The 21,310-nt window shown below is 47.6% G+C and overlaps 2 protein-coding genes across 4 annotated transcripts in view; one reads left to right on the top strand and one right to left on the bottom strand.

Moving 5' to 3' along the window:
* The window catches only part of LOC138783924 (KAT8 regulatory NSL complex subunit 1-like), a 49,182-nt gene extending 48,462 nt beyond the window's left edge, over nt 1-720 (bottom strand). Inside the window, exon 1 of one of the 2 annotated variants that reach the window (XM_069959252.1) lies at nt 1-720. This exon is cut by the window's left edge and continues 354 nt beyond it. In XM_069959252.1, coding sequence (XP_069815353.1) covers nt 1-224 — 224 coding nt within the window. In that variant the 5' untranslated portion in view covers nt 225-720. The other variant, XM_069959253.1, reaches the window with a different exon arrangement.
* Nucleotides 1-20,531, top strand: part of DHX30 (DExH-box helicase 30) — a 20,881-nt gene extending 350 nt beyond the window's left edge. Inside the window, exons 1-19 of one of the 2 annotated variants that reach the window (XM_069959250.1) lie at nt 1-1,261; nt 1,540-1,667; nt 2,577-2,687; nt 7,996-8,111; nt 8,315-8,435; nt 8,660-8,809; nt 9,097-9,249; nt 10,468-11,292; nt 12,150-12,225; nt 13,215-13,319; nt 13,652-13,827; nt 14,155-14,361; nt 14,439-14,520; nt 14,810-15,003; nt 15,677-15,833; nt 15,912-16,069; nt 16,172-16,272; nt 16,445-16,584; nt 20,092-20,531. The exon at nt 1-1,261 is cut by the window's left edge and continues 350 nt beyond it. In XM_069959250.1, the coding sequence (XP_069815351.1) occupies nt 1,105-1,261; nt 1,540-1,667; nt 2,577-2,687; nt 7,996-8,111; nt 8,315-8,435; nt 8,660-8,809; nt 9,097-9,249; nt 10,468-11,292; nt 12,150-12,225; nt 13,215-13,319; nt 13,652-13,827; nt 14,155-14,361; nt 14,439-14,520; nt 14,810-15,003; nt 15,677-15,833; nt 15,912-16,069; nt 16,172-16,272; nt 16,445-16,584; nt 20,092-20,345 (3,411 nt within the window). In that variant the 5' untranslated portion in view covers nt 1-1,104 and the 3' untranslated portion in view covers nt 20,346-20,531. The remainder of the gene's footprint in view (nt 1,262-1,539; nt 1,668-2,576; nt 2,688-7,995; nt 8,112-8,314; nt 8,436-8,659; nt 8,810-9,096; nt 9,250-10,467; nt 11,293-12,149; nt 12,226-13,214; nt 13,320-13,651; nt 13,828-14,154; nt 14,362-14,438; nt 14,521-14,809; nt 15,004-15,676; nt 15,834-15,911; nt 16,070-16,171; nt 16,273-16,444; nt 16,585-20,091) is intronic. The other variant, XM_069959251.1, reaches the window with a different exon arrangement.
* The last annotated feature ends 779 nt before the right edge of the window (nt 20,532-21,310 follow it).

Raw genomic sequence — 21,310 nt, 5'->3', positions numbered from 1 at the left:
GCACACAGCGCCCCGGCATCCTCCGGCCTCCCCGGCCTGTCCTCGGCCCCCCTGCTCTTCCCGGGCCGCTCCGGGCCGCACTCCCCGCTTCCGTTCAGGAGGAGGAGGCCGCTCCGCTCCGCCCCGTTCAGCTCCGGCTTCCAGGCGGTGGACGAGGCGCTCAGCTTCAGCCTGTGGGGAGCTTCCTGTGCGGCTCCGGTCAGCGCCGGGGCCATGTCCGCCATACAGGGAGCTCCGGCGGCAGCGGCGGTGGAGGAGGGGGGCGGCTCTCGCGTCACGGCTCCGGGGGTCCCGGGCTCTTCATGGCCCGGCCGCCGGGGGGTCTCTCTCCTTAGGCCCCCGGCACTCGAGGCGATAACTCGCAGCCGCGTCTCTTCAGAACGGCCGAAGCGCGGCGAAGGCCTCCTCCCCACCCGGGCAGCCAGGGGAACAAAGCTCCTTTACTCCTCCCCCCGCCTCCTCCTCCATTGCGCGCTTACCCCGCCCGTCGCCATCTTGTGCCGTGCCTGACACTCCGCGCCCCGGGACGTACCACCTCACTGTGACACGAAACACCGAACGACCAAACTTCCTGACGTTATTACTCTCGTTAATCGTTGCTTAATAAACTCTCCATATATCACTGTTAAAAACGACGCATAAAACCAGCGCGGAATGAGGAGCGAAAACATCGGTCCCCCCCTCCTTCCGACGCCAGTTGGTACGGTCCACCCCGACTGAGGCGACGTCCTGTTACCCCTATTGCGCACCAGGCTAATCTCCTTTTCCCGCCTCCCTCTTCTGACAGAATGTCCCGCCCCTGGCTCTGATTGGCTGAGCCCTGAACTCCTTTGTCTCGCGGCCTGTTTTTACATGTTTCTTTCAGGTTGGCCGCCCGGACGTCAATGGGCGTGGGCGCAGGTTCCGCCTTCCATCAACATGATTGACACCTATATTCACCAATGGGGTGAAAGCGCACAATTCCCGCCTTTCTCTCACACGCACTGAGTAGTCTCAGCTCTTTGGTCGTTGTGGCTGCAAATCCCGCCATGGCCGCTATTCCTCCAGTGTCGCTCTCGCGGATCCCTCCGTCCTTTCTCTCACCGGTCTCAGTGCTCATTAGTGATGGCGGCGCCCTCGGTTGTCATGCCGCTGCTTGCTAGACTGTGCCGGGTCTACTGGATCCCCGTCCGGCCGCTCTGTTCGGGGAGACACCGCTTCACTCCATTGCAGGCAGAGGACAAGGAACAGCGGCCGGCGCCTGCGGACAACATGAGGGCAGGTGAGGGAATTGCTGTCCTTTCCGTGACCTACATGTCCCGGGTGTAAGTGCTGACCCCTGACCGTCTCATCTGACCTGTGACTTCTAACCTGCTCAGTGTGTTGCCCATAGCAACCAATCACAGCGCTGCTCTTTGCTGTGGTAAAATGAAAGCTGCGCTCTGATTGGTTGCTGTTATCTTCAAGGACAGTCTTGCTCTGGAGCTGCTGGGAATTGTAGTTTGCTTCAGGGTCACCTTGTCTTTAACTCTTTACTGATGTCGTTTTCTTCCCCTCTAGATCCGAATCTTCTGAAGCAATTCCCGACCCCGAAGAACTTGCTGCACATGGCCGTCTGCCAGGCCCTGCGGACGTCGCAAATCCGGGACAAGCTGACCTACATCCACAGCGGCAGCGGCAAACAAAATGTGAGCGCCACCGGCGACAAACAGGGCTGGCCTTAAAGGAGAAGTCCGGCAAAATTTTTTTTTAAAACTATTCTATTGCTCCCTAAAAGTTTTACAAATCACCAATATACACTTATGACAGGAAATGCTTATAAAGTGCTTTATTCCCTGCACTTACTACTGCATCAAGGCTTCACTTCCTGGCTAACATGGTGATGTCACTTCCTGGCTAACATGGTGATGTCACGCCCCGACTCCCAGAGCTGTGGCTGCTGGAGAGGATGATGGCAGAGGGACACAGGGCACTGGAGGGACACTGAGCATACCTCTGCCATCATCATCTCCAGCAGCCACAGCCCGCACAGCTCTGGGAGTCGGGGCGTGACATCACCATGTTAGCCAGGAAGTGACATCACCATGTTAGCCAGGAAGTGACTTCACCATGTTAGCCAGGAAGTGACTCCTTGATGCAGTAAGAGTTGTAGTTTTGTAAAAGTGATGGAGAGGCACAGGTTAGGGAACATTGAATGAGAGAACCTTTTTGTGCCATTTTGGGTACACAGCTCTATTTGACAGGCCGGGAATGATAGAAGTTGTCACCCAACTTTCTGCAGACCCTGAATGTCTGTCCTCTATATGCGTCCATGTGGCACTGAGTACATTGGTTGTCCAGGAAAGTTTTATCCAAGCACTTGCCTGCTTTTGTTCTCTGTTATCAGCCACTTATCACAGTTTATTCTCTATAGGCATCCAAATTCCAGAACCACCATACATAAGTATGTTGGGTGTCTAAAAGTTTTGACCCTGCCATACATATACATTACTCGCCTGCCATTGTTCTCTGTTATCAGCCATGACTACAGGATTGTCTCCCCCCCCCCCCCCCCGAGACTTCACATAGTATCATTACTCTTCCTCTACTCTTTCCAGAAAGTTACCCTTCGCCTAAAATGGCCAAGACTCATCGAAGTAGAAGGTCACGGACCAAAGAAGATCGACGCAGAGCGGCAGGCGGCAGCCACGGCGTGTAAGATATTACAGGTGAATAAAAGTTATAAAAATGCCCCGTGCCACAGCGCACCACGCTCCCGGTCTCCGCTGATTGGAGGAGCACGTCCAGGCCCTACGGGCAGCCAGTAGGTGAGGCGGACAGCAGCTGTGACTATCTCTGAGGAGGTGAGGAGGAAGGGGGGGAGAGAAACCTGGGGATGTGGGAGAGAAGCAAGGGGGAGAAGTATGGTGGAGAGAAGCACAGGAGAGAAGCAGGGGGGAGAAGTATGGTGGAGAGAAGCACAGGAGAGAGAAGAAAACAGGCCCAGGTTTCACACTGAGTGAGTATAAATACATTTAGAATCTATATTATTAACTATATGTATAATATGTACTGTTTTAGTGTCATTTTGTGCCATTTTGGTTGGTGGTGTGCTCCGGGATTTTTTAAGTATAAAAAGTGTGCCGCGGCTCAAAAAAGGTTGAAATTCAATGCTTTAAGATGTCTGGATCGCGGGAACATGGCTGCTGGTTACTACAGCACCCATCTTCCTGTGTCACGCAGGGGGCATCATCACCCCCTCCCCCCCGTGACGGCGATCACTGTGATTGGCCGTTCAGAATTGAACGGCCAATCACAGCAATATTCCGGTATACTGGGCGGGTATACCGGAATTGAGAGGTGATTGGTGCTGCACCAATCACCGCAGTGCCTGGGCATCACGTGCCTGTGGCACCGATCATGGGTGAATCTTCTCTACTCCCCGAGAATCGGCGAGCAGGATCGTGTCTCTCATATGCTGCCACAGCTGCCGGCCGTGACTGCCCCGGCTTCCTCCGCCTCCCCTGTGTGTCCCCGACTCCTCCGAGACGCCGGTTCCTTTTCAGCCTCCTGCTGTGTGTTTCTCGGTTGCCGGCCTCCTCCCACGTGTTCTGCCGCCAACCCCCAGTGCTGCCTCTTACCCTCTTCCCTGTCCTGCCACCCTTTCCTTTTTCCTGCCACCCTCTGAGCTGCCACCTTCTCCTCTTACCCTCTCCCCTGTCCTGCCACCCCCTCCTCTTACCCTCTTCACTATGTCCTGCTGCCGCTCTCCCCTCTCCGCTGCCATCCTCTCCTCTCTACTGCCACCCTGTCCTGCCACCCTCTCCACTCCGTCCTGCCACCCTCTCCTCTCTCCTCTTACCCTCTCCCCTGCCACCCTTTCCTTTTCCCTGCCACCCTCTTCGCTGCCACCCTCTCCTCTCTCCTCTCACACTCTCCCCTGTCCTGCCACCCTCTCCTCTCTCATCTTACCCTCTCCCCTCCGTCCTGCCGCCCCTCCCCTGCCACCCTTTCCTTTTACCCTCTCCCCTCCGTCCTGCCACCCTCTCCGCTGCCGCCCTCTCTTCTTACCCTCTCTCCTCCGTCCTGCTGCCCCTCTCCTACCACCCTCTCTCCTCCGTCCTGCCACCCTCTTTTCTTACCCTCTCCCCTGGATCGGTGGTGGTATAGTTTCCCCTGCCTCTGCCCTCTGACCCCCCTGAAGCCCGCCCCCCCCCCCCCCCCCCCCCCCCCGGTGTGCGCTCCCCAATTAAGAAAAAACACACACAAATAAAATGTAAAAACAATACATAAAACACACACACCAACACTTACATGTGTAAAAGCATAACACTTACACATCCTTAGACACTTACACATCCCCCTCTAAGGATGCCTTCACGCACACCCGATCGCCAGTGAATTTCATGCTGCAGATCCAGTGTCAGTGCATCCCTATGAGAATACATACTCGCAGTGGGAATGACATCCCGCTGCGTGTATGTAAGTTGACCCTCCGCTGGCCGGAGCATACATCACCTCCTCCCCGCTCTGGCTTGCTTTGGGGGTTCTCGGCAGGACGTCCTGCTCAGCCAATCAGTGGCTGCAGTGGGGCAGCACACTGACTAGCTGCACGGGACCAGCAGACGCCGGGATCTCCGAAACAAGCGGAAGTGGGGAGAAGGTGATGTATGCTCCGGCCAGCGGGGGGGTCAACTTACATACATGCAGCGGGATGTCATTCCCACTGCGAGTATGTATTCTCATAGGGATGCACTGACACTGGATGCGCAGCGTGAAATCCACTGTGGATCCGGTGTGTGTGTGTAGGCACCCTAAAGAAAAAACGGCCCACAGGTTGTTCTCGGCTGAGGAGGCATACCCCTTGGTTGCCTCCGATACTGAGACAACCAGTGAGGGAGAAGAGGAAGATCCCTCGTTCCTTCTTTCCTTCTCATTGTCATCACCATTTAGTGATGATAAGCCTCCAAGGTGCCGCCCCAGGAAGCCCCCTCAAGTGACCCCGCCTGGACACCAGTCCCTGACACGTACGAGCCACAGATTCCTGAGTTCATTGGGGTCACCTATCCAGCTTCCAAAATCCAAATTGCGCTCCTTCCCTTTGGAGGCTTTCCATGCGTCGACTTTGCACTTTGTGTCCACATGTGGGGGAAATTGCTCTACATGATTAGTGGTTAATTTCTTCTTTTAACCCCCTGTGAACATGCAAAATTCCAAGTTACACCAACGTTTTAGTGCAAAAAATTAAAATTTTTCATTTTTACGTCACATTGCTCCACATGGGGTCCATATGCTCATTATACCTCTTGTTAGATTCCTTGAGGGGTGTAGTTTCCATAATGGGGTCACTTGTGGAGGGTTTCCATTGTTTTGGCAGCACGGAGGCTCTGCGACCCCCAACATGACCTCCGTCCTCCTTTCTGGCAAAATCCGGCTTCCAAAAGCCAAATGGGGCACCTATCCTGCGGGTCATGGCACAATATGTCACCATGTGGGGTATTTTTGTACTCGGGGGGGGGGGGGGGGGGGGGGGGTGTAATTGCGCTACAAGTTTGTGTTTTTCTTTTAACCCCTTGTGAACCTGAAAAATTTAAGGCTAGACCAAGTTTTAGTGTAAAAAAAAAAAATAAACTTTTTCATTTTCATGGCACATTGTGCCTGTCACCAGCGGGGTCCATGTGCTCACTATACCCCTTGTTACATTCCTTGAGGGGTGTAGTTTCCATAATGGGGTCACTTGTGGGGGGTTTCCACTGTTTTGGCAGCCCGGGGGCTATGTGAACCCGACATGGCCTTGTCCTCCATTCTGGCCAAATCCAGCTTCCAAAAATCAAATTGCGCTCCTTCCCTTTGGAGGCTTTATGTGCGCCGACTTTGCATTTTGTGTCCATGTGGGGTATTCCTGTAATCGGGGTAAATTTCTCTACATGATTAGTGGTTTATTTTTTCTTTTACCCTTGTAAACATGAACAATTTGAAGTTACACCAATGTTTTAGTGTAAAAAATTAAAATTTCCATTTTCACGTCACATTTGTATCTGTCACCACTGGGGTCCAGATGCTCACTATACTTCTTGTTACATTCCTCGGGGTGTAGTTTCCATAATGGTGTCCCTTTAGGGGTATTTGTTAGGTTTTGGCACCCCAGAGCCTCTGCCAACCAGAAGTGGTACTTTGAAAATTGGCCAATTGTAATGGAGGCTTCAAAATTCACTAGGCGCTCCTTTATATCTGAGGCTTGTGGTTGCATCAAATAGCGCGATAGGGCCACATATGAGATATTACCATAAACTGCAGAAACGGGGCAATAAATATTGGGGTGCATTTCTCTGGTAATAGGTTTATAATTATAAAGATATTGGATTACAATAAAATTTCTGTGCAGAAAATCAATTTTCAATTTTCTTACACACTTAGCTTTTATTTCTGTGACTCCCCTAAAGGGCTAAAAAACTGTCTGGATGTTCTTCTGCAGAGTTTGGGGGGTGCAGTTTCTGAAATGGGGTGCTTTGTGGGGCTTCTTAACATACTGTCCCCTCAAATCCACTTCAAACGTAAACTGGTCCCTTGCAAAATCTGGTTTTAAAATTCGTGCGAAAATTTGGAAAAATGCTGCTAAACTTTGAAGCTTTCTATTGTCTTAAAAAATTGAAGGCAAGTTTAATAAATGCTGCTAACACAGAGTAGACATATTGCTAATGCTATTTAATATATAAACTATGTGTCATAACCATTTTCCTTGCAAGCAGAAAATTTCAAAGTAAAAAAAAAATCAAGTTTTCACAACTTTTCACATTATTTTGGGGTTTTTCATAAAGAGAGGCTACAAGTAACGACTCAAATTTACCAGAAATATAAAGTATAACATGTCACGAGAAAACATTCTCAGAATCGGCAGGATAGGTAAAAGCATCCCAAAGTTTTTAATGGATAAATTGACACAGGTCATATTCCTGAAATTTGGTCCGGTCCTTAAAGTGTCACTGTCGTGAAATTTTATTTTGCAGAAATCAATAGTCCAGGCGATTTTAAGAAACTTTGTAATTGGGTTTATTATCCGAAAAATGCATTTTTATCATGAAAAAGCAGTCTGAAGCTCTCCCCCCTGTCTTCATTGTTCTCCTATGGAGAGAGCTAAAGAAAAGACCAAAACAGGACAACAAAGAGTTAATCTACAAATCCCTCACGGGATATCTCCTGTGACAGTCACCAGTGACCTGTCTGAGCTCGGATTACAGCTGTCACCCAGCTCCGTGCCTGTAATCCTCTGTTATCTGCTTTCTGCTGCCGGCTAACTCCCTCCTCCCTCCTCCCCCCTCCCCTCTCCCTAGAGCAGACAGGGTACGTCTCCTGCAACAAGTCACAATTTTCAGATTTTTCAGAGTGGATGAAAAAGAGGAAGGAGGGGGGGACCTGGGAAAAGGCTTTTTACATGCAGATAATGGCAGATTTGGCTAATAAACCCAATTACAAAGTTTCTTAAAATCGCCTGGACTATTGATTTCTGCAAAAAAAAAAATACGACAGTGACTCTTTAAGGCCATTTTGGGCTCCGTCCTTAAGAGGTTAAAGGGGCATTTCTCAATCAACTGGTGTCAGAAAGTTATACAGAAAGTTATCACTTTTATTTAAAAAAGGCAAGTCTTCCAGTACTTATCAGCTGCTGTATGTCCTGTAGGAAGTGGTGTATTCTTTCCAGTCTGACACTGCAGCTCTGCTGCCACCTCTGTCCACGTCAGGAACTGTCCAGAGTAGTAGCAAATGCCCATAGAAAACCTCTCCTGCTCTGGACAGTTCCTGACATGGACAGAGGTGGTAGCAGAGAGCAGTGTGTCAGACAGAGAATACACCATTTCCTGCAGGACATACAGCAGCTGGTAAGTACTGGAGAACTGGAGATTTTTTACATTTTTAAAGTAATTTACAAATCTATATAACTTTCTGACGCAAATTGATTTGGGGGGGAGGGAAAGAGTACCCCTTTAACACCCTTACAAGAATGCATGACACCAGGACTTATGTTCTGTTTCTTTGCAGGATCTTGGATTGTTACAGGCAAATAATATAGTGGAGGAAGGAGATACAGAAGAAAGTCTGGATACAGGACCGGTCGCCTCCCGGACGAGGAGCAGGATCCACAGCCGAGAATCCAGGTACCAGACGATAAAGAGATGGGATTTACATCCGGTCCTTTATGTTTCTCAGGCTTGTGGAATACCCAGAGACTCCCTACCTGCTCCTTGTCACAGTCCTGCTCCTTGTCACAGTCCTGCTCCTTGTCACAGTCCTGCTCCTGTCTCATGTTGGTCACAGACCACTATACTCTGCATCACTTCAATCACTTTTGTCTCTTTAGGGTAATCTCTACGGATTTAGCCAATGAAGAGGCTCAAGCCAAGAGCGCTATGCGTGTATTCTCCAATCCCAAAAATCTGATTCACTCTGTCATCCAGGCGGCCACCTCCTCCAGCTCCAAGGTAGGTCACTCGCATCTGTAGCCAAACCCCCGACTCTCTGTTATCATGAATCCTGAACCACACTGTTTTTGTTGCCTGTGTTTGAAGATGAGCCATTGACACCTTTCTTGCTCTTGGTCTGACCCAGCGTCAGTAATTTCTGCCAATTGGAGGAGACCATTAAACAGCTACATAGGGGTGTATGTTACTTACTTCTGTATGATTGTTGTTTCTTTCTCCATCAGGATTACATACATTATCAGCACATAGGAGGAAAAATGAACACCTGTCGCCTGACCCTCCAGTGGCCTGAATCTATGACTTTCGTTGCTAGGGCTCAGCGCCGGATTGAAGCAGAGAGGAAAGCAGCCGCCCTCGCCTGTCAGAGGCTGAAGGTTCAAAGCTGACTTTACCCGGTCCATTATTGGGGGTGGGGGGCATAGGGAAAGTGTTGTTCACATAAGTTGCTCTCTACTGCACCACCTGTAGACGTGCTGTGGAGACATAGACTTGTAGAGGTTTGTTTCATATTTGCTTCCCAGCATGCACTGCTATAGAGTGCCCCATTTGCTGAGAACTGGTATCAGTGTTAAAGTAAAGTCTTGGGGGAGTATTGAAAGATGGGGTTAGTTACTTTTGGGAAGGAATATTTATAATTATAATGAATCCATTTCTCTATTAGGATATGGGGCTCCTGGACCCTCAGAATCGGCCCCTTAGTAACGTCATGTACAATAGGACATCGATGCAGAAACTTCAGGAACAGCAAAGACAAGCAAAGTGGTTTCAGGTCCCGGAGGAGCTGCTGCAGAGGATCGAGGATTACTTCTACAGGGTAAGGACAAGGGTCCGTCAACCACCCCAAATAAGATGTATATTATGTGTCTGTGTTCCAGGCCTTGATAGTGGAAGAACTGTTATTTTCTGGTCCACTGATTTCCCCAACCTGTCTCTCCAGCATTACAAATCCCATCATACCCTTAGGCTACGTTCACACAGAGCAAAAGGGGCGGATTACGCGAGGAAATATTTCCGCCTGAAATCAACTGACTCTGAATTCCGAGCAGAATGTAAGCAGAATCCCTGCGTATTCCGCTAGGAAAGTGTTCAGCTCGTAATCAGCTCTTGACAAATTCAGCGCGGAATACTCGAGGAATCCGCGCTGAATCCGCATGCATTCAGCGCTGAAATTCAGCGAGTATTTGGCGAGTAAACTAGACTATACCAGAATATATACTAGAATCCTCCCCTCCCCTTTTTTCCCCATTTCCGCGCTGATTCAGCGCGTAATTTCCGCTTGTATTCCACGCTGAGAAAGAAAATCAGAGCCCCATTGGTCTGTATAGGCTTCTGCTAGCGGAAGAATGAACATGTTCATTCTTCTGGCGGAAAGCGGATTAGTTCAGTGCGGAAATTCCACCGTGTGAACTGCAGAGCAGAATTTCCATTCAACACAATGGAAATTAGCTCTGCACCTATTTTAACGGCTGAAATTTCAGCGCTGATTCAACGCACAAATTAAGCTGCTTTTGCTCTGTGTGAACGAGCCCTTACAGCCTTCAGCTGATCCTTTGACCTCTTAGACCAGTGTTCTCCCACCTGTGGTTCTTGGACTGTTACAAAACGTTAACTCCCATCATATCCCTGATGGTCTGTGGGTGACCTTTTAAAGTAGAGATCTTGAATTTGAAAAGTACAACTCCCATCATGCTTTGACTATCTAAAGTTGATCCTTTAATCTCTCGCCCTAATAGCTTCCCTGTTGCAGAACTCCATATCCCATCATGCCCTGGCAGCCTTCAGCAACAGCTGGAGAGCATGGGGTTGAAGAACACTGATCTAAGGGATTTGTTTTTGGTGATCAAGGCATGATGGGATTTGTAGTTTTGGGATTCAAGATCTCTTGAAAGGTTTAGCTACAGGCTGTCAGGGCATGATGGGAGTTCTAGGTTTGCTACAGTTTGGGGGGGGGGGGGCACTGATCTAAGAGCAATCAGTCAGCTGCAATCAGTTACAGCATTATGGTGATTTTACATTGAATTTTACTTTTCAGTTTCCCTTAGAGCCCAACACCAAATCATGTTTCCAGGAAGACTACAGCGAGACCTCGTATGCAGAGATGTCAGATCAGTCAGATATGTCCCCTCACTTCTCTAATCCAATCACAGGCCAGCCGTACACCCCGCTCTCTGAGGCTGAGGCCTGCCGTATCAACCGATCACTGGAGGAAAGATGGGACGACAGCATCGCCTTACAGGATCTGCCCGCGGACCACCATCGTGAGGCCATCCTGTCCACCATTAAAAAGAATCAAGTGGTGGTGATCGCTGGAGATACTGGATGTGGCAAAACCACCCGCATCCCGCGCTACGTCGTGGAGGACGCCATCCTAAGGGGCTGTGGCGCTCACTGTAACTTGTTAATCACCCAGCCCCGCAGGATCAGCGCCGTGTCCGTGGCTCACCGTGTGGGCCAGGAATTGGGACCGCGTCTTTCCCGTAATGTGGGCTACCAAGTCAGGCTGGAAAGTAATCTGCCGCCACGTGGGGGAGCCCTTCTCTTCTGCACTGTTGGGGTGCTGCTGAAGAAGCTGCAGACAAACCCAGCGCTGGAGGGGGTGAGCCACGTGGTGGTGGATGAGGTGCACGAGCGGGACGTGAACACTGACTTCCTGCTGATCCTCCTCAAGCAGGTGCTAGATCTGAACCCCAACATTAAGATCATTTTGATGAGCGCCACTGGTGACAACCAGCGCATCTCCCGCTACTTCCAGGACTGCCCCATTGTGAGGGTGCCCGGATTTATGTACCCGGTGAAGGAGCATTACCTGGAAGACATCTTAGCCATGCTGGGTCGGACGTCCTACCAGAAGCCACAGGTAACTACACAGAATCCTTGTGGCTACAGGGGCCGTGTACTTAGAGCTTTGCTGTTGTGTCATGAAACGATATCTCTGCTTGCTGTCACAGACTCCACTCCCATAATGCTAGGGCAGCGGAATACCTTTCCTCCTGGTGCAAAACTGCAACTCCCATTGTGGGCATAATTGAAGTTGTAGTTTTGCAATAGCTGGAGGGCTGCTTCTTGGGAAAAAAAAAAAAATAATCATATACAGCAAAAGACCGGCCTCTGTTGTCTGGCAAGATGGGAGTTATAGTTTTGTGATTCAAGATCTCTGCTTGCAGTTGTGGATAGAAACAGTTTTGTTCGTGTTCACAGGCTGAAACTGCTGATCTGTGCTGCTAATAGTATTGCGTTGATCAGTGAGATTGGTCCTCTGCTAATGGTCTGTCCGAGCCAGGGTCTTTTGGCAAAAACAGAGTCAGGCTAAAGGCCTAAAACTGCCATAGTAACCAATCGGACTCCGAAGAGGTGCGGCACCTGTCATTCAGGCATTTCACCATTAACCCTTTCACATCAGCCGACATATAGCTGAGGTAAAGGGGTTAAGAAGTCGTTTTGGATTTTCAGCCATTTAAGGCAAAGACCATAAGGCTACATTTACACGTTCCGCATCCCGCACGGAGCACAGACGTGGAATGCCTGTAACGGACAACACTAGAGGTGTTGAAAATTTGGGGAAATGAAGAATCTGTTAGAGATTCGGGCACGTTTCTGTGCACAGTGGATGTAAAAATGACCAGACCAGAAATGAGAGGCCAATGGCTATTCCTCCCGCACCCTGATATGTGGTTATCGTCTCCTTCTCTGAAGTTTTCTGTTCTTTGTTCTCAGACTAATGAGGAATGTGTCCCAGACCTGGATCTGATCAGTGATGTCATCCTTCACATTGACCAGCACGGCCCGCCAGGTGAGAAAGGTGGCCCAGTACATTGTGCATATTTTCACTGCCCCTCAAGGCCATGTTACACGGCCCAATATTCCCGTTCACACTGTTTTTGCAATCCGATTTTTTTTTTTTTTATTTTTTTTTCCATCCGCTTTTGCAAAAACGGAAGGAAAAGACGGATGCATTTGTTTGCATCCTTTTTTTTTTTTTTCATGGACTTCTATTATAAAAAAGTGGATTTGTGGTTGCACACAAATGCTTCCATTTTTTTCCATCTATTTTTCATTAGTTTTTTTTGCAAAAACGGATGAAAAAAAACAGATTGCAAAAATGTAGTGTGAACCCAGCCTTACAAAGCTTATTACACTGCTCGATTATTTTGCAGCTAGTTACCTGTGGCTTCTGTCCGTGCAGCCCTTGCTTTGGTGTAAAATAATAGAGCTATTACTTACCTGATCACTTACTTCCTCCAGCCTTGACCGTGGAATTCCTCAGTCTCTGCAGCTCTCACTTCTGGTCTCGTCTCTGAAGTGACAGGCCGTGTTGCTGTCCCGTCTCGGCCAGTGATTGGCTGAGTGGCCTGTCACTTTAGAGACGGGACCAGAAGTGAGAGCTACAGCTGCGGAAACCGTGGAGTTCCACAGACTGGAGGACCCCAGGGGAGCCTGGACAGCTAAGTAATAGCTTTATTATTTCAAACACAATGGTGACAGCGATCAGCCGATTAACTCTTACCGCTTCCTGTAATGGGGCCCTTCGTGTTCGTTTTCTATTTGGATCCAACAAGCCGTCTTGTCCATTCTTCACCTTTTGTTATAGTAAGAGCCGATCCTCTAGCACAATGACTGGTCCTGAGGAGGGGGCTGCAGTAGCACAACTATTGCTTTAGGCTATGAATGTCATGGAAGGGGGACTCTGCAACTGCTGTTAATTTGCACATTATGACTTCATGTGATGCATAATTTTGTGGAGACGCTGAGTGACTTGTATATTTTCTGCTTTGTTTGTAGGGGGCATCCTCTGCTTCCTTCCTGGTTGGCAGGAGATCCGCCGTGTACAAGAGATTCTGCAGGAACAGCTGGCTCATTGGAAGGATCAGTATCTGATCTTACCAGGTGGGTGTGATCAGTGTGAATCTTCTGGTGCTTTATGTGATCGGGTGGGGGGGTTGGGGAGACTCAAATATACAATACACCAGAACAAAGACTGCAGTGGGTGTCTCGCTCTGAAGTCTCCCGCTGTATCTGACACTGACCCCGGAGGAGAAGTCGGCAAGAAGCTGGAGAATCACACATGACTGCAGGATCAGACTACAAACTGTTTGTTTGCAGTCTGTAACCATGGATACATATGAGAGCTATAAACACAAACAGGAGGGGAATGTTACTTAAATGAAAGGGCATGTCCACTATGGCAGTGTGCTAACATAGCTTCTGTCCTTCCACAGTTCACTCCAACATCCCCTTGACAAATCAACAGGCCATTTTTGAGCGTTCTCCTCCCGGCATCCGTAAAATCGTCCTTGCTACAAACATTGCCGAAACGTCAGTCACCATTGATGATATTGTACACGTGGTTGACTCCGGAATGCACAAAGAACAGCGATACGACCTCCGGACAAAGGTACGAGTGGTATCTCTGCTCTAATGTGAGAAAAGATGGGGGGTGGCGGTATACAAGGGGCGGGGTGCAGTATACAGAGGAGTGAGTGTGAGCTGCATAATGTAGGATTTTTAGTTTCATCACTTTACAAGTGAATTATCTACATTGTTGCAGTTATCATTTCTACCACTAGATGGCACCTGCCCCTGCTTTGTTTCATTGTAACAGCACACTATGTGGTGTGGTTTGGGATTGCAACTAAAAGACATCTGCTCTGGGGCTCTAGCTTTTACAAAACTACAACTCTCAGCATGCCCTGACAGCCGTTCTATGGGTAATGACTCATAGGTTTCGTGTCTGGAGACCAGCTGGGTGTCCAAATCCAACGTGACCCAGAGACGTGGCCGAGCGGGGCGCTGCCAGCCAGGATTCTCCTACCACCTCTTCACCCGGCAGCAGCATCAGGCCATGCCTACCTTTCAGGTGGCAGAGATCCTGCGGACTCCATTGGAGAACCTGGTGGTCCAGGCCAAGATTCACACCCCGGAGATGACGGTGAGATGCCCCCCACGCACCCCTGCCTGTCCTGTTATGTATGAATGAGATTTCATTCTGTTTCTTCCTGATTTTAGGCCGTGGAATTCCTGTCTCAAGCCCTGGAAAGTCCTGACCGCTCCGCCATCATGGAGGCAGTGCGTCTCCTACAAGAGATCAGTACGTAATGGATGACGGTATCTGATGATTTACTTACCTGCTTCCGGCTCTGACTTTCTGCTGAGTTTGTGCTGTAAAACAGAAGCCAATCAGGAGAAGCAGAGCAGCAGTGTAAAGTATGGATGAGGGGAATATGTCAGACTCCAGTAGACAGTGTAGCAGAGCTGGAGGTACTGGTCATAGCTTTGATGTTGTGGAGCAGAGCGGCAGTGTACAGCAGGGGGCAGGGACTATTCATTTGAATAACACTTCATTACACACCAAACCTGACTGATGGTTTCTACTCCAGAGGTCCTGGATCACGATGAACAGCTGACATTACTAGGCCAACGTGTAGCCAGCATCTCCACCGACCCCAGCCTTGCTAAAGCCATTGTCCTGGCCTCCATATTCCGCTGCCTGCACCCCATGCTGGTCATTGTGGCCTGTCTGACCAAGGACCCCTTTCAAGGTGGAGTAATGAACAGGTCGGAGGTGAACCAGGTGAGCCAGATCAAGTTTCTCCATACATGTTCACGGTGTAACATTCCATATTGAAAAGCATTCTGATCGCTTCAAACAGCGCACTGTGTGGTCAGATATGGTATTGCAAGTAACACATCAATGATATTAATGTACTTTGTATAATTAAAAGGGTTCTCTAGGACAGTGCTTCTCAATTCCAGTCCTCAGGCCTCACCAACAGGTCATGTTTTCAGGATTTCTTTAGTATTTTACAGGTGATATAATTATACTCAGTGCATCAGGTGTTATCACAGCTGCTCTTTGTATGGGAAATCCCCAAATCATGGCCTGTTGGTGAGGCCTGAGGACTGGAATTGAGAAGCACTGCTCTAGGATAAGGAAAACAAGGCAATTTTTCCCCCCTGAAACAGCACTACTCCTCAGTTTGGATGTGGTATAACAACCCAGTCAAATTAAAGTGAATTAGGTTGTGTGTGGTATTACACCTCAGCTCGAGGACAGGGGTGGTGCTATTTTTGTCTTTCCAATCAGCGATAACTCCTTTTAATCTTATAGAATTGTAGCATCATACAGTGTGCATAACACTACATCTCCACAGACCTCTGCTGGTAGTGGGAGGTATTGCAGGTGCCAGAACAGATGGATGTTCTTCATTTTATAGCCCCCATGTGTTCTGTGTTGTGGTCTCCAGGTGAAGCAGAGGTTCAGCGGTCAGTCATGTAGTGACCACCTAGTGTACGCACGGGTTTACCATGCCTGGAAGTGTCTTCTTATGGGGAATGGCGGTTCTCGGGAGGACTTTTTGGAGGATAACAGGCTCTCCAGATCTGCCCTTCGCTTCATCCAAGGTGAGTTGTGTCCGAGAAGTTCTGGAGCCAGCGAGACCTGGCCGGTGCTGACCCCTCACCCTGATCTGTGTCCTGCAGGTCTTGTCACACAGTTTTCCTCCAACGTGAAAGAAGCTTCCCTAGTATATGAAGCAAGTGAATGTGTGGACAGATTCGCTTTGTGCAACCAGCTGAGCGATGAAGACGAGCTGGTGAAGGGTGTCCTAGTGGCAGGACTGTACCCCAAACTTATACAGGTAATGGGAAGCTGTGTACAGTGCATGCATATGGGGGGGCACCTCCACCCCGGCCATTTTATCTATTCACTGCATTTATCTTTTATTTCCCCCCCCCCATAGGTGAGACATGGAAACGTGGTCCGGGGGAAGTTTCGGCCCAATAGTCATCTTTACAAGACAAAATCTGGACCCATTCTCCTGCACAAGAGCACAGTGAACAGGTGACGTCTGACGCAATGCATTCTGGGACATGTAGTGTTAGCAGCAGGTTGTGTTTTGCTGGTGTGCAATCATAGACTGATCTTATGCTTTGTAGGTGCATATGTTATGTGTATTCTCTCATGCTTCTTGTGCTGTCGATACACTGTGTGACCACTGTGCCTCGTCTTACAGAGACGTGAAGAACTTTACCATGCCCTGGCTCACCTACTTCCAGGCTGTGAAGTCTTCGGGGATGGTGTTTGTACGGGACAGCTCCATGGTTCACCCCTTGGCCGTTCTTTTGATGACTGACAGCTCAGCCAATGTTAGAGGTGCGTACCCCAGACACAGCAGGGGGTAAGGGACTCTGTAACAAAGTGCATGTACAGACTTTCCTTACAGTATAGCTGCCCCAGAGATCAGTGATAACTGTAGCATTATATGGCTCCTATTCATATAGTACCTGGGTCAGTGGGGACCATTCTCCGCTGAGTATTGGGGATCAGTTCCAGTACGGGAACAGCTATGGGCATGTTTCAATTCCATTGACATGACAATTCTTTGAGCGGAGAGCCGTGGAAGCAGAGGTGCGTGAGGCGTCCCATTAAAACAGACAGCAGGCAGGATTCTGCGGCAGAGAGGTCTGGAATTCCGCCTCTTTTACTCTGTGTGAACAGACCCTTAGATAGCAATATTATCATTGTCACATGGTTGTTTAGTCAACAAGAAGGTAGAACAGTGTCATGTGACTTTGTGTTATGAACAAATCCAATACAATAAGAACAGAAGTAGAAAATCCGTCTGTTATCTTTAAAGGCAATGGGGGAGATTTAGTAAACATGGTGTAAAGTGATACTGGCTCAGTCGCCCCTAGTAACCAATCAGATTTCACTTTTTCCAAAGAGTCTGTGAGGAATGTCAGGTGGAATCTGATTGGTTGCTAGGGGCAACTGAGCCGGTCTCACTTTACACCATGTTAAATCTCACCCAATGTGTCATCAGAAAACGAATTAGTGTTTGAAGTTTTTATGTTAAACATTTTTTAAAGATTTTTTGACATTATTTTTCTAATTTTCCATTATCTAGTAAAGGGAACTTATCAGTCCAATTGGGCTGATATGGTTCCCTGAAGCACCGTTATACAGCTTCTGAGCAGCCTGCAGCTCATACTGGAGAAAGAGGGTTTTTTTTTTTTTTTTGGTTTTTTTTTTTACCAGGGCGTGTGGCTAGTCAGCATACTCGGAGGGAATGATTGGCAGAGAGAGGCTCATTACTGGCCTCTTTCCCTGTCAATCATCCTTCCAAGAGCAGTGAGTAGATATGGGCTGGGAACTGCCCAAATGACTACCTCCCTGCCTCTGCCTGACACACGCCCTGGTATACAGCTTCTGCTGCAGCTAGTACATGCCGTGGGCTGCTCAGGAGCTGTATACAGTGCTCCAGAGGCTGATTGGTTTCCTTTAATATTATTAAATAATCCGTTTGCAGTTTTTATTCTCACCACTGGGGCTAAAACTAAGCTGAGACTTCCTGTTGGGTCTGTGGTGATAAGGAGGCTGCTGTAAAGTGATCTGTACACCTTTGCAGTGTCATGTGACACCAGTAGATAAAAAGACAATAGCAGCTCCCTGTGATATGACCTCTTCACAGGTCACAGAGTACGCTCAGTAATGTTTCACATTTACCTCAAGGGGGACAGTGTCTGTCTATGTCCATGAGACTTTCTGTAAAGTAGGTCATTAAATGCAGTTTAAAAAAAGAATTGCAAAAGCAGCCCTGTGTCCCCCTGAGCGTTTTGACACTATTCTTGCATATCTGCATGCTTCTGTTCTTCATATCAAAGTTTTTAAAATTCTGTCATGCTTTTCAATATGGTGCTGGCCAGGAGACTCCATCTCCCAGCATGCACCACACCTATGTCTCCCTCCCCCATCCTGTCATTTCTCCCTCTTTCCCTGATTCTGTGTCTCTGCAGTGGGCTGGGATAGTAGCAGTAAATACTTACAACCCAGCCCAGACAGAGGACATGTGACCTTGTCTTGTAAACAAGACAGAGAAGTCTCAGTGTTAACAGCATTTTTGTGCTGACATGGGGTGAGATACCTAAAAAAGATTAAAAAAAAATAATGCAGAGGCTGTAATAATATCCAATTGCATATATATTTTTAACTTTTAAGGTACTATTAAATATTGCAAAGAATTTTTTTTAGTGGAATATCCCTTTTAAGAACAGCTCAGACGGCAGCCACCATAATACTGAACAAAATGTTACAAAAATAATAGTCAGAAAATAGAGAGATTCAAATAAAATAAGGTTTTGTATCGAATTCTAATCATTAAAGCGTAACTGTCATTTCAGGGTCATTTTTCTGAAAACATTAAATATCAATAGTACAAGCGATTTTAAGAAACTCTGTAATAGGTTTTATGTACTAAAAGAGTTCCTGTACTGAAAAGGCAATCTCCCAACCTCCCCCCTCACATCAGATGAAGCAGGATTTCTGTCTCCATTATGTGGCTATGGAGAGGGGAGGGGCTATGAGGAGTGAGAGAGCACGGAGGATTTCTGCAAAGCACAACACCCTGCAATCTTCTCTCAGTAAGTTCATAGATAAGCACTGACCTTTCTGACCCCAGAATCCTGCGGTTTAGGTGCCCAGAGAGTCTATAAACAGCTGACCTTCATGTCATCTCCCCCAGCCCCTCCCCCCTTCATAGGCTTACAATGGAGAGAGCAGAGCCAGTCTTCACTGGCTTTTCTGTAATGAAGACGTGTTTGCCTGATAATGCACAGATAAGAAGTCGGGGGGGGAGGCTGGGAAATTGCTTCTTGAGTACAGAAGGAGGCTTTTTTGGCTGATAAAACCTTTTACAGAGTTTCTTAAAATCGCTTATACTACTGATTTCTGCAATAAAAAAAAAAAAAAACATGACCGTTACGCTTTAAGGATGCCTTCACACGTAGCGGATTTTCCGCAGCAGATTTGACTAAATGAATGAACACAGCATTAAATCCGCACTGTCAAATCTGCTGCGGATTTGATGCTGTGTCCATTCATTTAGTCAAATCCGCTGCGGAAAATCCGCTACGTGTGAAGGCACCCTAAAAGAAAATTTTGGTGAAACCTTCCCTGAATAACAGAAGTCGGGGATGTGGGTTAGGTTTACAAGAACATTTCTTCAAGCTCTTTTGCCTGAATTCCAGAATATTCCTCCACAAACAACATGTAGACAAGTGTGGCGCTGCTTCCCTACTCCTAAATAATCTCCTCTACATGTATTTTATTGCTTCTGTGCATCTACAGTGACGTGGTTATGCAGACCCATGTGTATCCATAGCACTTTACATTCAGTAAGGGGATAGAGCAGTGTATTGGTACTTTTACACGGAGCGATAATTCGCCCAATTGCACGATTAACGATTTTGAATGAACGATTTTTTTTATAATCAGCGTTTAGATGGAACGATACATTATACGGAAAATTCGCTATGCGATCGTTTAAGCCTTTCTCACACATAGGGGAAATTGCTGAAAGAATGTTTACACGGAACGGTCTGCAAATTTTTTGCGTACGATCAAAAATGATTTGAGAACATGTTGAAAGATCAAAATGAACGTTTTTTTTTTGCTCGTCGTTTGATGCGTTTACGCATACGATTATCGTTTGAATTTGACTGTTATCGTGCAAAAATGAACGATCAATCGTCCCGTGTAAAAGGACCATATGGCTGCAGGATCAATCACTGACCACCTGTGTTACTATGGAAATACTTGGGTCTGCAGAGGAGCTGGAGATGGGAAACAACAGGATCTTATAGTGTTTGGCTCCTTTTACAGATCATGGGGAGAAGATGGTGGTATCTCTCACTGACACGGATCTTCTGAAGCTGCAAAGTGACCCCCGAACTATCACACTACTTAGTGACCTGCGCACGGCCTTGTCCCAGATGGTGGCACGAAACCTGCAAGATCAGCTCCCTCCACCGTCCGCCCAGGAGGAGACGCAATACACAGAGCTGCTGCACATCCTGGTGGAGCTGCTAAACAGCACAGCACATTGCTTTACGTCTCCCGCAGCAGCCGAGGAATGAGGCTGTGATGCTGCTCCGGCCCGTCACTTATTCCTGTGGAAGGTTCTTCCCCTGACTTGTGGATACTTACTTTCTTACTCTGCGTTTTAAGCAGAGAATATGGGGCACTGTTATGCACATGTTGGCCAAGTGTCTGCACTTTGTTTCTGTGTTATATTTGTTCAAAAGATTTATGTATTAAAACAGCAAATTGAGATACTGTCACCCCCTGGGGTATCCACTTTGTTCTGCATGATGTGATCTGTTCTAAAGTCAAGATTTAAAGGGTTTTTCCAGGATCAGAAAAACATAGGGGGAGATCTATTAAAATGGTGTAAAAGTAAAATTGTTCTAGTTACCCCTAGCAACCAATCAGATTCTATATTTTCCATTCCTCACAGATTCTTTGAAAACTAAAAGTGGAATCTGGTTGATTGGGGCAACTGAGCCAATTTTACTTTACACCAGTTTGATAAATCTTCCCAATACTGAGTATTCCCATCTCCATTAACATTGCTACAATTACAGGACATGGCAAGTGGTCTGGCTGGTGTGTGTATATATATATATATATATATATATTATACACATTCTACATATAAACTGCTGTTAGAGCAAAGTGGTGGTCGGTAACCTAGACAACAAGCTGTCAATGGGAGGGAATAAACAGCATATCAGGAAGAGGAGACAAGTTTATTAAGGTACTTGCAAATATTTAACTGGATGAGTTCTTAAACATAGTTCTAGATGGGAATACCTTAAGGATCTTTGCTTGTTGTCAGTGAAGGGAAAGAATTTTGAGCCTCATCCAAATTTGGTTACATTCAGTGTAGGAAATTCTAAAACAGAAGCAACTGAACAGCTTTCTCCTTACACAATGCGTTCACACTATGGAATCTTATGCGGTGAACATTCTGCTCCATTCTATTGCCCAGACAGATTCTGCTGTCTGCCCCCCATATCAATCATGGAAGAGCTCAGCTGAG

The sequence above is a fragment of the Dendropsophus ebraccatus genome, chromosome 2, assembly GCF_027789765.1.
Source record: "Dendropsophus ebraccatus isolate aDenEbr1 chromosome 2, aDenEbr1.pat, whole genome shotgun sequence".
In the NCBI taxonomy this organism is placed as follows: Eukaryota; Metazoa; Chordata; class Amphibia; order Anura; family Hylidae; genus Dendropsophus; species Dendropsophus ebraccatus.
Note: the sequence above shows the minus strand (reverse complement) of the source record. Positions and strands in the feature narration are given on the sequence as shown.